At 34.5% G+C, this 15,350-nt stretch overlaps 1 protein-coding gene across 3 annotated transcripts in view; it reads right to left on the reverse strand.

Annotated features, from left to right (window-relative positions):
- LOC107729866 (uncharacterized protein KIAA1644 homolog) overlaps positions 1 to 15,350 on the reverse strand; it is a 39,263-nt gene that overhangs the window by 4,145 nt on the left and 19,768 nt on the right. For 2 of the 3 annotated variants that reach the window (XM_016540583.1, XM_016540585.1), the window contains 2 exons: positions 7,993 to 8,206; positions 4,512 to 4,809 (listed from right to left, as the gene is read on the reverse strand). In XM_016540583.1, coding sequence (XP_016396069.1) covers positions 4,512 to 4,809; positions 7,993 to 8,206 — 512 coding nt within the window. Of the gene's footprint in view, positions 1 to 4,511; positions 4,810 to 7,992; positions 8,207 to 15,350 lie in introns of those variants that run through there. The other variant, XM_016540586.1, reaches the window with a different exon arrangement.

Here is a 15,350-nt window from a genome sequence, read left to right on the forward strand (position 1 = left end):
AAACGGACAAGCAATACAATCAGGAAAGCTACGGGAAATCACTATCTTCACTCACCACTGGTTGGGAAATTGTTTAATTATTATCAGATGGATTATCTCTTATGCGATTCTGTGAAAAATTAAATTTTATTCAGTGATGCTATTTAGTTTGCTGCCAACGATAGTCCAGAGCCTGCAGGTACTGTTGACTGTAAAGCTTAACATCAGCCCATGTAGGGCAAGTGTTTTTCATTTGGCGTAGCCAGCGGGATATTCGGTTACTATTATCTCTTACTATCAGAATTAATCTGACCCCTCAGAATCACATTCTGTCACAATCTGTGACATTAATGACTAAGTCATAGTATTACACTATTATCAAAGTTGATGACCACTTGTATTAGATTCCTGTAGACTGTTATTACTGCCTATGAACCCCAATGCAATGTTTGTATTTCTGTTTTTGTTCATACAATAAAAGTCAGTGTTGTCCAAAACTACACTGGACCCCACTGACATAATTGTATGGTTAAAACAAAACAAAAAACTACACTAAAAGAAGATATTTAAAAAAATGTGTTAGTGTTCAACAAAGGAAAGAAACACATAGAGAGAACATCAAAGAAATTAAATCAAACTAATTGCGAGTAAAAAAAACCTGATTTAAAAAACCCAACTTTAAAAAAAAATTGAATTACACATTGAAAAATGTTCTGCTGCTGATTTGCAAAAGAAGAAAAGGCCTAAGATTACCTGATTTGATGGTGCTAAATTCAAAAATATGAATAAAAATATTCCATAATATAAATTTTTTCACAAAATAAGAATGTTTTTTTTAAATATATATATATATGTATCATAATTAATGCACTTACCAAAAATCAAAATAACAAACTTTCAAAGTCAAACGTCAAAAGTTTCGGTTTAAATAACAAAAAGATATGACAAATGACAATGTATAATTTAACTTACAATCTGGAAAGGACTGGAAAAAGTGGAAATCAGGATTAGGAATAAAATGTTATCATCAGAATCATCTATACATGCGAAAATCGGCAGAGAATTAAAAAAACAGTTCTAACCCGAGTTTAGAGTAAGATAGGAATCTTGTCTTTGTGGCAATTTTGTGATTAAAGAATAATACAAGACTACTTAAACTTACAAATGGTGGTCAAAGGCAAAAATGCTACTAAATGCATATATTTTGTGAGAAAGTGTGCCGTGCTAGAGAAAAACTGGCACTTTTTTTGAAACCAGAACCCCAAAATTAGTAAGAAACAAGTATTGTATTTCATACAGCAAATATGATGCAGGGCAGTGTTATTTTAATATATTTGCACCCCTAGTTTCATTAAAAATAAAAAAATAGAAGCTTTGTCCTTACATTGTAAGTACCAGAAATATCTTGGGGGACCTTTAAATATGATCTCGATTCAAAATGGTTGAGAACCCCTGCTTTAATAGTTGTGGTTCAATGGGCTAATTTTCTGCTTCAAAACCAGAGGGATGTAAATTTCAGCTTAGATTTGAAAAAATGCATCTAGACTCCAGCTAAATTCAATATTACACAAATTGGGGTTTGGAGATAATCCTTTAGTGTGCCTGCAAATACAAAGTAATGACATTTGGACCTTTTTGAAACTCCTTTTTGAAAATAATCATTCAAAAAGAGTTGACTAGCTGGAAGAGAATCTTGACACAGTAGACAGTCTAAAGGTGGGCAGAGGGAGGCTTTAACTTCTAAATTATCTCCTGCCAACAGTATGCAGGTGCAGGACTTTAATTAGCAACACCTGCACAACACACACATGAAGATCGACCAGGCGGAAGTGGGCAGAGAAAATCACACTATTTCACTCACATATTAAATTACATTTTGGGCTTTTATGTTAGCGCTGTTGAGATTGCTATCGACTTTTAAAGCGATAATTGTCCTGTCATTTGTAGTACAAGTTCAAGGTGTTGATTAAAGCGCACATTAGCACAGCGATCGTGAAAGCAGCCATGAGAGAAGCTGTGTTTCAAATACTTTGATGCGAATTACATCTCAAGTATGCCAATATTCAATTAACCTTATCCTTCGAAATTCTCTTGGAGTCGAAAAGCCAGACGAACTTATTGCACTCGTGCATCCATCTGTCTTACCTCTGAGCTGCAAGAGCTCTATTTCTCCAGCATCTTCAAAGTGCGGGACGCATCATCATCATATTACACGCTAGATTCCACTCGCCTGCCTCCAGACGTTCCGCTCTCAGATGACAGGACAGGTGTGGAAGGGGAGGGGTGAGAATGAGAGAATGGAAAGCTCATTGGCTCGTTTCAGAGCTCAGTTTGCATTTCAAAATGACTGGCCAAAAAATAAAAAACTCTAGATTTGGACGTGCACTGTAATTTTTTCCAGCTTTTATGTTTCTTGTCTGTCAGATTGTGCAATCTGATCTGGGTAAAATGCTAAGACAGACATCAATGATATTTTTTCTCAGACTGTATGATATACACACTACAGTTAAAAATTTGGGGTCAGTAATTTTTTTTAAAGCAATTAAATTCATTTTTATTCATCGAGGATGCATTACATTCATCAAGAGAGAGGTTAAAAACATAATGTTACAAAAGATTTCTATTAAATAAATGCTATTCTTTTAAACTGTCTAAACAAGACATCCTAAATAATTATTAAAGGGATAGTTCTCTGAAAAATAACAATTCTGCTGAATGAATGAAAATTCTAAAAGTCATTTACTCACCCTCCACTTGTTTCAAACCGGTTTCTTTCTTCTGCTGAACACAAAAGAAGATATTTTGAAGAATGTTGTTAATCAAATGACGGTAGCCATTGATTTCCACATTATTTTTTACCATACTGTGGAAGTCAATGGTTACTGTCAACTGTTTGGTTACCAACATTCTTCAAAATATCTTTTTTTTACTTGAGGGTGAGTAAATGATGACAGAATTTTCATTTTTGGGTGAATTATCCCTGTAGCACAACTGTTTTTAACATTGATAAAATAATAAGAGATGTTATGACTGCTGAAAATTCAGCTTTGCCTTCACAGGAATAAATTACATTTTAAAATATATCAAATTTGGACAAAGGCAATTTGTTTGCCATTGGAGATCATAGTGAGAGTGCTGATAGTGTTATACAGTATGACAAAAAATGTTTTTACAATATTGTATGGGCAAAGGTGCAAAGGCGTTGTTTGGCAGGGGTTTGAGTTGGATGCCAAGGGTCGCCGTGTCAAGGTCATGTCAGGCAACAGTGGCAGTGCAAATGCTACCTCATACTGAGCCAGATTAGCCATCAGAGACTCATGTGGCCAACACCTGCAGTTAGTAGAAGTTTCCCCTTCAGTCTCATCTGAAACAATTTCTGTGGTGTCTGAATAGTTCCTCTGCTTGAGCCAAGAATTTGCAGGCTTTTAAAAGGTCAGCTCTACACCATTCTTTTATTATCCATGTATGCTCAGCTGGTGAATTCTGTCTTTTAAGTGTATCCTGGTGTCTATCAGACATCAGTCTACTTGAGAATCACCTTTGCTCAGTGTGAACTAGGAATATCTACCAGATGTTGAGACATCTGCTACACAGGTTTTACACATTTCCTCCTACGTGAAGTACAGAGATCACATGCGAACAAACAAGGTAATGCAGAAATGACATGAATTTAGTCAGACTCATTGTCCATTCACATTCATTAGTTTGGTTGACGTGCCTGAAGACTGGTTCACATATAACTTTGAATGCTTGAGCTCTTTAAAGCAGGATGGATTGGCTGACAATGTTTTTATCATTCAGTGAGGTTCAGAGAACAGTGAGGTTCATGAAATAACAATGGAAAATATTTTGCAGCATTAATTCTAGGTTAATACCAATTTATAAAAAAGTTTTGGTTACACTTTATTTAAAGATGTCCTTGTTCAATTGTTATTACACAATTAAGTACTGAGTAATATTAATATCTTATTAAAGTGATAGTATTAGGATTACAGATTGATTTAGGGGTAGTTGCATGTAATTTTTCATAATTTGCTGTTATGACAGTAATAAGTGTGGAACAAGGACACTGTAAGAAAGTTTTGTTCATTGCTAATTCGTGTTTTTTCTTAATACAAACAATTAATACAATGTTAATTTTTACAAATGACAAAAATATGTGTAGAATTTTTTTTAGATGTATGCTTATATTATTACAATTTTTCATTCATTGTACATGTGTTTATGCTTTTTGATGTATTTTTTGGGGGGCAGTTATTTGATTCGTTTAATTAACACAGGATTAATAATTAAATGGGCTGAAACAAGTTATAAAAACCTGTATGCTAATATATTATAACTGTAAGGTTTTGGACACTTTCATGCTAGTTATTCTTGCTTTGGTTAACGTTTATGTTTTTGGCAGGAGTACCACACAAATCACGATCAATTAGAAATCAATTAGTGTTATGCTACAGTGACTCTCTGCACATAACATAAGCGTCCTGGGTGTTTAGTTATCTGGGAGCTCTCCTTTATCCCTGTTGGTTGACTCACCAGGCTGTTGAGGTCTGGAAGGTCAAGAGCGTAGGGCTCTGTGCTTCGCCTCTCAAACTGTGCCGTGCATGGTGGTGGTGACTCAGGCCTGATCCCATGTTGTGTTCGCCCTCCTGAGCCACGCTGTGCCACTGACTCCTGGCCTGTTTGAGCCACCGTCCTCCCAGCCCCCATTTCTCCAGGTAGACCCGGCACAACTCATAGTTCATAGCCGAGTAGTACAGGAAGTCCAAAGCCAGGAGGACCATGACGAAAAAGCCGTACATCCACACACCGATGAGGGCGGTGTAGTTACTAAAGTGAAAGAAAGGATAATGATGGAAGTTAGTGACGCTGCTTATGCTCTACAAGGAATGAAAAAAAAAAGAAACAGGAATAATCATATCATTACAAGGAAGAATGGGCCTGATTTTCTCCCCATTTAATTCAACCGATGCAAAGAAAAGAGAGGTCAGTGCCCATGCAGTGGCAGTAAAGTGCTGTAATTGCTTTCCACTGGCCTTTCTGATTGCTTTGGCAGGATAGTGTGCAGGTTGGGCAGACGCTGTACAGCTACCCAGTGGTCTGGGATTCTACAGAGGGATCAATTTGATCTTGAGCGGTGAAATAACATTTTCATGCTTGACCAGATTCAGTGCATGGTGATAGACTGGCTTTTATGCCACTGCTTCCTTGTTTACGTCCCATCGCGGAGCTGAAGATTAATTGATTTGTTTTGGATTAGTACTATGATGTTTCTCACAGAGATGCTTGATTGAAACAACAGGGCTTGGTTTTTCAGACGTACACCTGAGGCCATGACAGAGTGAGATATTGCAGTATGCGGAGATCTTTTGCGAAGGCTTAATGTCAGAGGAATTCTTTCATCATCGGAACAGACAATTTGATGTGGATGCGCGGTTCACTTGGGAATAATGATTAGGAAATTGCACACACAGCAGGCATCAACAGAGATGTTTCGGAAACTGCTGATGCAGGCAGCCAGCAACAATACAATCATACATCACTTTTGCTTTTATCAAGATATTGTGCTGATATTTTCAAATCCTTTTTAATGCATTCATGTCACTTCCTACAGTCACAGATGGGCTAAAATATTCAAGATTAGGAGGTCATTGAAAAAATCAATTCATGTCACTTAATATTTACAAAATATTTTACAAAATGTATGTAGTAGAACAAAAGTAATGTACATATTATATTAACAACTTATGAACACACACACACACAAATTATTTTAATGATATAAGTGTTATAGAATTATAAAAAAATATTTTATTGAAACCATAGTTTTTAACTTAATGAATTAAAAATGAATTAACATTGAATATGCATTTGTCTTATTTCTAAGTTATCTCACCTTCTATTATATTAATATAATATTATATTTCTATTATATTCATGTTTTATATTCAAATGCTATAATAATACAAAGTATTTCACTTTTTATTTTACTTTAACATTTTTATTTTACTTCAATACAAAGTAAATACTTTTTTATTTACAAGTTTGAAAAATAATTTTTACAGTGCATATATCTCTATATATGTATATTAGAATTATATAATGGTTAAAGAATAATAAAAATAATTTTATTGAAACCATAGTTTTTAACTTGAATTAAAGATGAATCAGTTTTGTGAAAAATACTTATATCTAAGTTATCTCTCCTTCTATATGATATTCATATGATTTATATTCATATTCTTTAATACAAAAAGTAAATATTTAAATTAATATTTACTTAATAATATACTTAATTTCTTTGCGTTTTTTTCTTGTCTTTTTGGTCAATTACAATTATTGAATATTGGAAATGTTTTATATCATCACATATTTTTCTCACACAGTATAAATGGGTCTTTATATATAAAAATAAATAGCTGCCTTTATATTTTAGGTAGTGGGTCATCATATTTGCAGGTCCTTGACATCAAAAAGTTTGGAAACCCCTGATTTAATGAAAAATGTCTTAAATGAACCTGCATTTAACCTGTTCTGTCAGATATTTCTGTGTCTTTTGCATGCAAGTGGTTTTGTATCTGCTGCATTATGCATTTTGAACCGTGTTTGCATATGTCTGAGGATGGCAGACAAAATCAGGCCTGCCGCAAATAAGCGAGTCCATCTGATTGTCATATTTTTCTAACCTCCCTCTCAGTCAGCTGGAGGGATAAACAAGCCGTGATGATATTCAGAAGAAAGGCGTCACTCTACTGATCTCTGGTCTGGCTCACTGCACCAGAGACCGGGAGTCAGTTTCAGACTTCGTTATTTTAACAGCCTGTGGGAAAATCTGAACGGCGCTGCTAACCTGTGGTCATTACAGCACAGGAAGGGCTTTCACAGCGTACGGGTCAGAACCCTGTCAGAGGAAGTTTTAGTCGAAAGCAGACTGGCTGTGGTAGGGTTTGGATGGATGGACCAGCTACAAATGAATATGCAGGAAGGATTAATCAAGGCCCATTTTTAGAAGTGTGTGCTGAGGGCAGAGGGCAGATTACAATTCTAATTTTGATCTCTTACCAATGAATAAAATAAAAAGTACCAGAGAACGTGTGAATGAGAAATGTTCAGAGAATCTCAGATTATCACTAGCAGCATCAGAGGTTGTTTGTCATATGAGGCAATTAATGTCATTTAATTCAGGGATTTTCAGAATTTATATATTATGTCAAACTTAACATGTACTTAATATTTTTAACAATTTCACAACTTTAATATATTAATTAAATATGTTAAATGCAGTATTTTTCTTTCTTTTTTTATTAGAAATCTAGAGATTCAATCATGATTATTTTGTTTTATAGAAGCCATTAAAGATGAATCTGCATTTTTCTTTGTGAATAATATGCTTATTTTGTAAGTTATCTCTCCTGTATGATATTCATATGTTTTACAATCATGTTATACTTAATAGAAAGTAAGTATTTTCCAGAAAATACGTTCATAATTTATTTTAAAATATCCTTTTAATTGCCAATATTTTTTCATGTCATATTTATTAATTTTAGTCAGCTTTACTCAAATGGCATCTAATATTAGCTGGTAAATTGAACCAAATAATCATAAATTGTATATATTAATTTAAACAAGTATTAGTATTTAATAAAATATGAACACTCCTGAATTTATTTATTATTTTATTCTATTAAAATAATTCTTTCTCATTATATTTTATGTCAACAGTATATTTGAAATGTATTTATTTATTTGTATTGTTATTTATTTTATACATTTGATTCGTTTTATTTTTGCCTTTTTAATTTTTGGTCAGCCTTAGTTATGATCAAAACAAAAATAATTTAAATAATTTTGTTTACAACACTGTCAGCTCTTCAAGGAAAATTTAGATAGGGGTGCACCATTTAAAAAAAAATAGTGGACCCTCATGCTGGGTGTGGGAAATTGGTTCAGAGCTCAATAAAAGCAAGATGCATGTTAGCAAAATACTTTTATTTCCGAACAATTACTCACTTGTGAGCAAAGCTGTCTGAGTTGGTGGTGAGGTTGAGCTGCATCACGCTCTGAAATTCAGTTTCGTTGCAGCAATACTTGAAGGCCGTGTTGTTATGGTGACAGCAGAATATGTAGGTCTTGTTGTCCGAGAGTCGAGGGCAGTGGAAACCAAAGTGATAGCGCCCCTTGTGGTCGGAGTAAGGCTCACACACTCTGAAGTGTGCAGAGAGAGCTGCAGAGAGATAAAACATGAGGATGAGGGAATAAAGCAAGTCATTCATGGGTCGATAGAGCTGAGTGATTTCAAACAGCTCATGATCTGATTCAAGGCAGGATGAATGACTTCTGATATGTGCTACATAGAGATTATTGGGGTGGAACAGAGGGAGAGATTTACAGATCAGATCTTTCATGCCTTCAGTAATTAGAGCTCTGGCTGCTAAACGCTGCCAGATTCATTTAATACGTCCTTTCTGACTTTCTGAAGTCTGTCATGTGGCACATTTCAACTCCAGAAACACTTGAGAGTGAGAGTTTCTAATATCATAAGTGACATAACAAACATGTTCGTCTCGCGCCAACTCTCAACTCATGAACTAACTCACCGTCAAACAATCCTGGCAGCAGTAATTTCTCAGATAATGAAGTTTGCAGAGTCTCGGAAACATTCCAATGGCAAGGCAAATGAATGAGCAAGTATCTGGGCCATGCCTCTTTTTTTCTATGAAAAATTCTGTGCTCATCAGCAGTGTCCATTGACTTGCTTCTAAAGTGCACCTGCTCATCTCTAAAGCTTCATATTGAGCTTTACGGAAAAGAAGAAAGCACTGTGCTGTCATTTGCATATAGATGAGAGCTGTCTGAGAATGCACTATTGGTAAGTGGAATGGACAGGAACACTGGAGTTGGATCTCAGTGAATTTGATGGACCTCGCTGTCCGTTTTTACAGTATTAATATTTGTGCCAGAGGCGTTGTTGCTCTGAACTGTACACCTAAGTGTTAGTACTGTTGTGGGAGAAATTGCAGAGATTTTATGCACTGTAATATATATATATATATATATATATATATATATATCAGACTGGCTAGTGCTAGGATCTGATTTATGAACATCCTGTTGTCTTGGGCCTCTGTGGAATTCGGCTCCTCATGTTTCAACCATGTTTTTGACCAAATCTTAGATTGTCTGATTCGGTCTGATATCCTACATCTGTGAAAATTATGGTAAAAAAACAGCAGCTATGGTTGCCAGAACTATTTAGGTTTTATGGATTAAACTTAAATTTACAGTCAAAGTAAATAAATAAATAAACAGATGATAAACCCATCACAATAATTGACAAGTAATCAACATGACAGCAGTCCATCAAATAATGTATTGTGAAGTGAAAAGCTACAAGTTTGTAATAAACAAATCCATCAAGGCTTTTTTAACTTTAAACTGTCACCTAAGGACAAACTTCTAGCACATAATAACACTTCCTCTAGTGAAAAAGTCCATCTCCTGTCCTCTCACATCAAAATCCACCAAAATATTTGTTTAGAACAATTTTGGACTGTTTACACTTGTAAGTGCATATTTCTCTCCTGATTCAGATGATACTTTTTTGATGGACTTTTTTTTCTTACAAATATGCAGCCATAATTACTTGTGGATTATTGTGATGTTTTTATCAGCTGTTTGAACTCTCATTCTGACGGCACCCATTCACTGCAGAGGATCCATTGGCAAGTGATGGCAGGTGTTGTAATTCTACATTTCTTCAAATCTGTTCTGATGAAGAAACAAGCTCATCTACATCTTGCTGAGGGTGAATACATTTTCAGCAATTTTTGCATTTTGGGTGAACTATTTCTTTAAGTTTTCCAGTTATTTCAAGGCAATTATTCTGATTCACATGAGAACAATGAATGAGCAAAGAAGGGGTTCAGGCCTGGAAAAGACTCACAAGAACTGGAATAGAAACAAGAACTTTTAACGTTAATTGCTGTGAATCGAAGTTGAATAAGAGAGGCAAAAATATTATGACACAGGAAACTATTTAATGCTTGCCACATTTGACCCCTCGCTAATGACCAAAACGTCCAATTACGTGAGTGTGCAAGCATACAGAGAGGCTGGTAATGATCGGAATAAATCAGCGCTGACAGCAGCGTGGGCCAGAGAGCCCTCCAGTGCCACCTTTGACCCCATAAAGAGCCCAGTATTACAGGGGAAGTTATTTGGCAGTGCTCAGGTTATGTATCCATCAACCAAACAGGCAAAAAGTCAGGCAATAAGGCAGGTCTCTCATATTTGGAAAGGGGGAAAAAGAACAAAAGAAAAAGCTGGGGTGTGAAATGAAAACCACCTGTTGGAGATTTTTTTTGTTTTCTTTTCCACCATGGCAGCAGGAGTATTTAAGTGTTTTTATTTTGGTATGCCACATGATCAACACCCATATGGTTTTCTGCGCTGACAGGCAACACCTTGGTTCATGCTCATTTCACCAGAAGTAAAGTGAGAATGAAATGTGAATGTATGTGCAATGTGTCCACCTGTCTGACAGATCTGAAACCATAACATCAACCCTTAAAATCATGTATGACCACAGAATCCATTTTCGGTGTGTACACTAAAACATTCAATAAGGAGGATGCATTAAAATGATCAAAAGTGACAGTAGGTGACATTTATAATGTTACAAAAAAAATTATATTTCAAATAAATGTTGATCTTTTGAACAAAACGTATCACTGTTTTAACAAAAATATTAAGCATAACTGTTTTCAACAGTGATAATAAAAAGAAATGTTTCTTGAGCGTCAAATCAACATTAGAATGATTTCTGAAAGATCATGTGACACTGAAGACTGGAGTAATGATGCTGAAAATTCAGCTTGGCCATCACAGGAATAAATTACATTTCAAAATCTATTAAAATAGAAAACAATTCATTTAAATTGTAATAATGTTTCACAATATTACTGTTTTTACTGTATTTTAATTGTGTCTCATGCATATTATGTATGTCACTTTTACAGTATAAATAACTACTTTATGCAACTAATATTGTCATATGAACAACTAGTCAAAGAAAAGCAACACCGATTTAATGACTTGTGCTCAGTAAGTGAGACAGATTATTTCAGTATCCATTCAGACATAAGTGTTTTTGATTCCAGTGTTCCCAGGTTCCATACAAGTGCAAAAGTACAGTGTTTTATCCGTGTTGGTGGAAGAATGCACATTCAGGAACTGTAAACAGAACCAAAAGTCATAAATCGTTCAGTTCCTGTGTTTTTTTTGTTCCCAGTCCTACTTAACAACGGGCTTGGCAAGTGCTCTTCTTCAGACTTCTGCTCTTTCAGATAGTTCAGTTGAGAGAGATATGTCTGAATGCTGAAAAGTGCTCCATGGCATCTCTCTTTGCATACAAAAGGCGCACAAGACATTTGCTCCGAGAAAACCAAAGATGAATAGAGATATCGTTCATGCTTATTGAAGTGAGCTCAGTCTAGAGAGTCCACTAAATGTTTTAAAGATACTGACGTTACCATAAGTGGATAGGTTTATGACTATTAACCTCAGGGAACGGCAGATTTTGGATGGGGTAGAATGCCTCATGAAGCCAAACAAGAGCTGTGTGGACTCATAAAGGTGAAAGTTCACCCTCTTGTGGGAGTTTTGGCAGATGAGGGGAGTCAGCATGTGTTTTCTTCTGGCAGAGAGAGCAGATCTACCTGGTTGTGTTTTATAATGATGGTGGACTGTAGCTCTCGCTCATTATAACTAGTTACATGACTGCAAAGAACATTCCATGAAAGAAATATTAAATATTCACAGATGTTTGAAAAAGGGCCTTGTCCTCAAGTTACTTTTGGGTAATTGTGTCTGTCTATGTTAGAATGAACATGTCTGTACTCACTGGAGAACGGCAGCAAAATGGTTTATGAATGACACTGTGCACCATTTCTCCATGATGTTCAGTCATTAGGTTTGTGAAGAAAAAAAAAGAACTCTGTTTCTCTACTTCTTGCCGTGCTCACTTTGGGGACAGGTTTTGGTTCATTTGAGATATTTATCTCTTCTGTCTCGGGTGAGATATGGCTCAGGAGTTACATAGACAATCTCAAAAGTCTGTGTGTGATACTTCTGGCTTCGTTTGTCTGTTGAAATATCCTGGGATGAATTCACTAAACATTGAAATGTGCATTGAAATGTGACATTGAGTAATTTGTTTATTTATATATTTTTTATATATACGATACATATATGTGTATGTATCATATTTAATAAATTGGTGTTTAATGGTAATTTGTTGATCACAAAAACATATTTTTCATTGCATTTACAATTTTTGTTACTATTGTAAACTATTACAGTAGTTTAATTTAATTGTTCACAAAGAAACAATTTTTGCTTTGTGGCAGTCAAACCAGCCACAAAATTACATTAATATATAAATAAAATTATTGATGCAACTATGTATACACACTACCATTTAAATGTTTGGGATCGGTAAGACTTTTAAATTCTTTAAAATTCTTTAAAAATCTTTCATGCTCACCAAGGCTGCTTTTATTTAATGAAAAAAATCAGTAATTTTGTGAAATAATATTATAATTAAAATAATCGTTTTCTCTGTTAATATATATTAAAACTTATTTTATTACTGTTATGGCAAAGCTGAATTTTCAGTGTTCAGTATCACATGATCCTTCAGAAATCATTCTAATATACTGATTTGGTGCTCAAGATTTCTTATTATTATCAATGTTGAAAAAAAGTTACGCTGCTTAATATTTTTTGTGGAAACTGTATTTTTTTCAGGATTCTTTACAGAAATGTAAAAAGAACAGGATTTATTTGAACAAAAAACTTTGTCACTTTGATCAATTTAATGCATCCTCGCTGAATAAAAGTATTGATATCTTTAAAAAAAATCTTATATATCTTTTTATATATATTTTAAAATAAAAATATATATCATAGTGGATCGATACTGTACAGTCAAGTATGCCAGATTGCAATATACTCCTGGATTATCCACAACCTAGCACTCAAACCTGGTTTACAAGATTGGGAATTGCTCTGTGCAAATTGCATTCAGACGATTTTTTGGCCGTGTTTGGGCCGTTAGCTGATTTGCATAATTCCTTTAGTGAATCGGATGCTAAAACAACACAAACATAATTTGCAAATAAACGACTATCAACAGGCACAATTCATTCATAGTGAATTCCCCCTGAGTGAGGTACGTCTGGCTCTGCTTGTCTTGAAACATTACACAGCGAGTGAACGGGACTACAAAATGAAAAGGTATTTGTAAAAAATATTCCCCAAGTATTTCTCTAAATATCTCTCTCATTCAATTCCTCTCCCTCTCTTACATCCTGTTACAACAGTATAGTCTTCGGAGCTCGATCCAAACATCTGCCCTGGCCTTTAATATAATGGCAGAATCAGGCTTGAGGCTTTTGTACTGGCTGTTTGTCTTAAGGGAAATGGTTTTAGGTATGGAATTCATCTGAGGGCCATTTGATGAAATGTTCGGCGAGGATCTGTTGAGCAGATGAACAGTAGTAGCGGCTTATGCTTTGCATAAAGATTTCCATTTAGTGAGTTTTGCTGGGAAGTGAGCTCAAGAATGAAAAAAGTACATTAGATTCAGATTGAATTAAGTTGAATGTGAGTTGGATGCAAGTTGTTGAACCAGAGGTTTATTAAAAAGTCAGAAAAGACTCAGTACAGATGAGATCATTTGTATGTCAAATTTGCCAGAATGAACCATGTATGAATTCCACAGCTTCGAGTATGTGATCTAATCTTCATCTGGGACCTCATAATTAAGACAATGTTATTTAATCAGCAATATGAATATACAAATCAAAATATAGTGTGCAATAATATATTTCTTTTTTAGGGTCAGGAATGCATCATTTTTTGACTAATAAGTCTTAAGTAAATCGGACTTTTGCAGGTTTTTGTGCAGGATGGTTAGCAGACCACAAATGGCAATTGCTTTATTTGGAATAAATGAATAAAAATAATAATCTGCATATATCTTTATGTATCATATTTTATAAATCAGGGTTTTATGATAATTTATTAATTATAAAAAGTAATTGCATCCATCTTTTAATTGCTTTGTTGTAGTCAAAAACAAGCACAACATTATTTATATATTTACATGGTGGCCAAGAGAGCTCAACGTGCTGCAACTTAAGAAAAAGCACCAGCAAATTAAGAAAACATCTTAATCAGTTTGACAAAACATGTGCTGCAAATACTCAAAATACAGAAAAGCGTTGCAAGTAGCACAGACCACAATGGAAATTACCCCAACAACCATTACGAAAATGAACCATGGATTATTATAATAAAAGTGTAGTAACCATGTTTTTTGGCGTATTGATTACCATTTGTATAACCACATTTGTACAAATACCATGGTTAAACTATGGTTATAGTGTAGCAAAACCATGGTTAATTTGTGGTTACCATGATTTAACTATAGTAATCATGTTTTTATTTATGTAATTTTTAATTAATTAATTAATTTTATTTATTTATTTTATTTTATTTTTTATTTTTTATTTTTAGTAAAACCATGGTTCATTCTTGTAAGGGAAGTTGTAAAAGTTCATTAGCCAGCCCAGCTTACATAATGTTTCACAGTTACAGTAAATTCAGTAATTGTGTATTTCGTCAGCTTATTTAGGCTAATAATATCCCAAAAAGCTAAGGAATCACATGATCAGGATGTTAAAATAAACAAAGATCTCACCTTTCAGAGTAGACATTGATAAGCATGTCCCAGTCAGGTTCTCTTACATTTCTGATGTGGTCTGTGCATATTTACAGTGCATTTCTTATAAACATGTAATTCATTTATTTTTAATTTTTTAATTTTTATATTTTATTTTTTATTTTTAATATAATAATAAATAGCAGATTTTTTGACTGTTTGCGCTGTTACTTGACCAAAAATGGCAATTGCTTCTTGGAATTGCTACACAAATGATAATCTAACTTTTTAAAGAAGTTTCAGTTTATTTTGTGCATGCTAGATGAATTGCCATGAATTGCTTTCAGTGAGGACATAGACATTATTTTACCCTCTGCACATGTTTGATGCTTGTCTAACAAATCACTGCACACTTTGCCGGGCAGAAAGAACAACTAGGCCATTGTTCAATCTTAAAGGGGTCATATGATGCGATTTCAAGTTTTCCTTTCTCTTTGGAGTGTTACAAGCTGATTGTGCATAGATAAGATCCCTGAAGTTGCAAAGACTAAAGTCTCAAATCCATCCAGATATTCTTTATCAAAGTTAAGACTCTGCCACGCCCCCCTAAAACGGCTCGTTCTAACACACCCCACATATCTAC

This window comes from Sinocyclocheilus rhinocerous, unplaced genomic scaffold, assembly GCF_001515625.1.
Source record: "Sinocyclocheilus rhinocerous isolate Xijiao unplaced genomic scaffold, SAMN03320098_v1.1 scaffold848, whole genome shotgun sequence".
In the NCBI taxonomy this organism is placed as follows: domain Eukaryota; kingdom Metazoa; phylum Chordata; class Actinopteri; order Cypriniformes; family Cyprinidae; genus Sinocyclocheilus; species Sinocyclocheilus rhinocerous.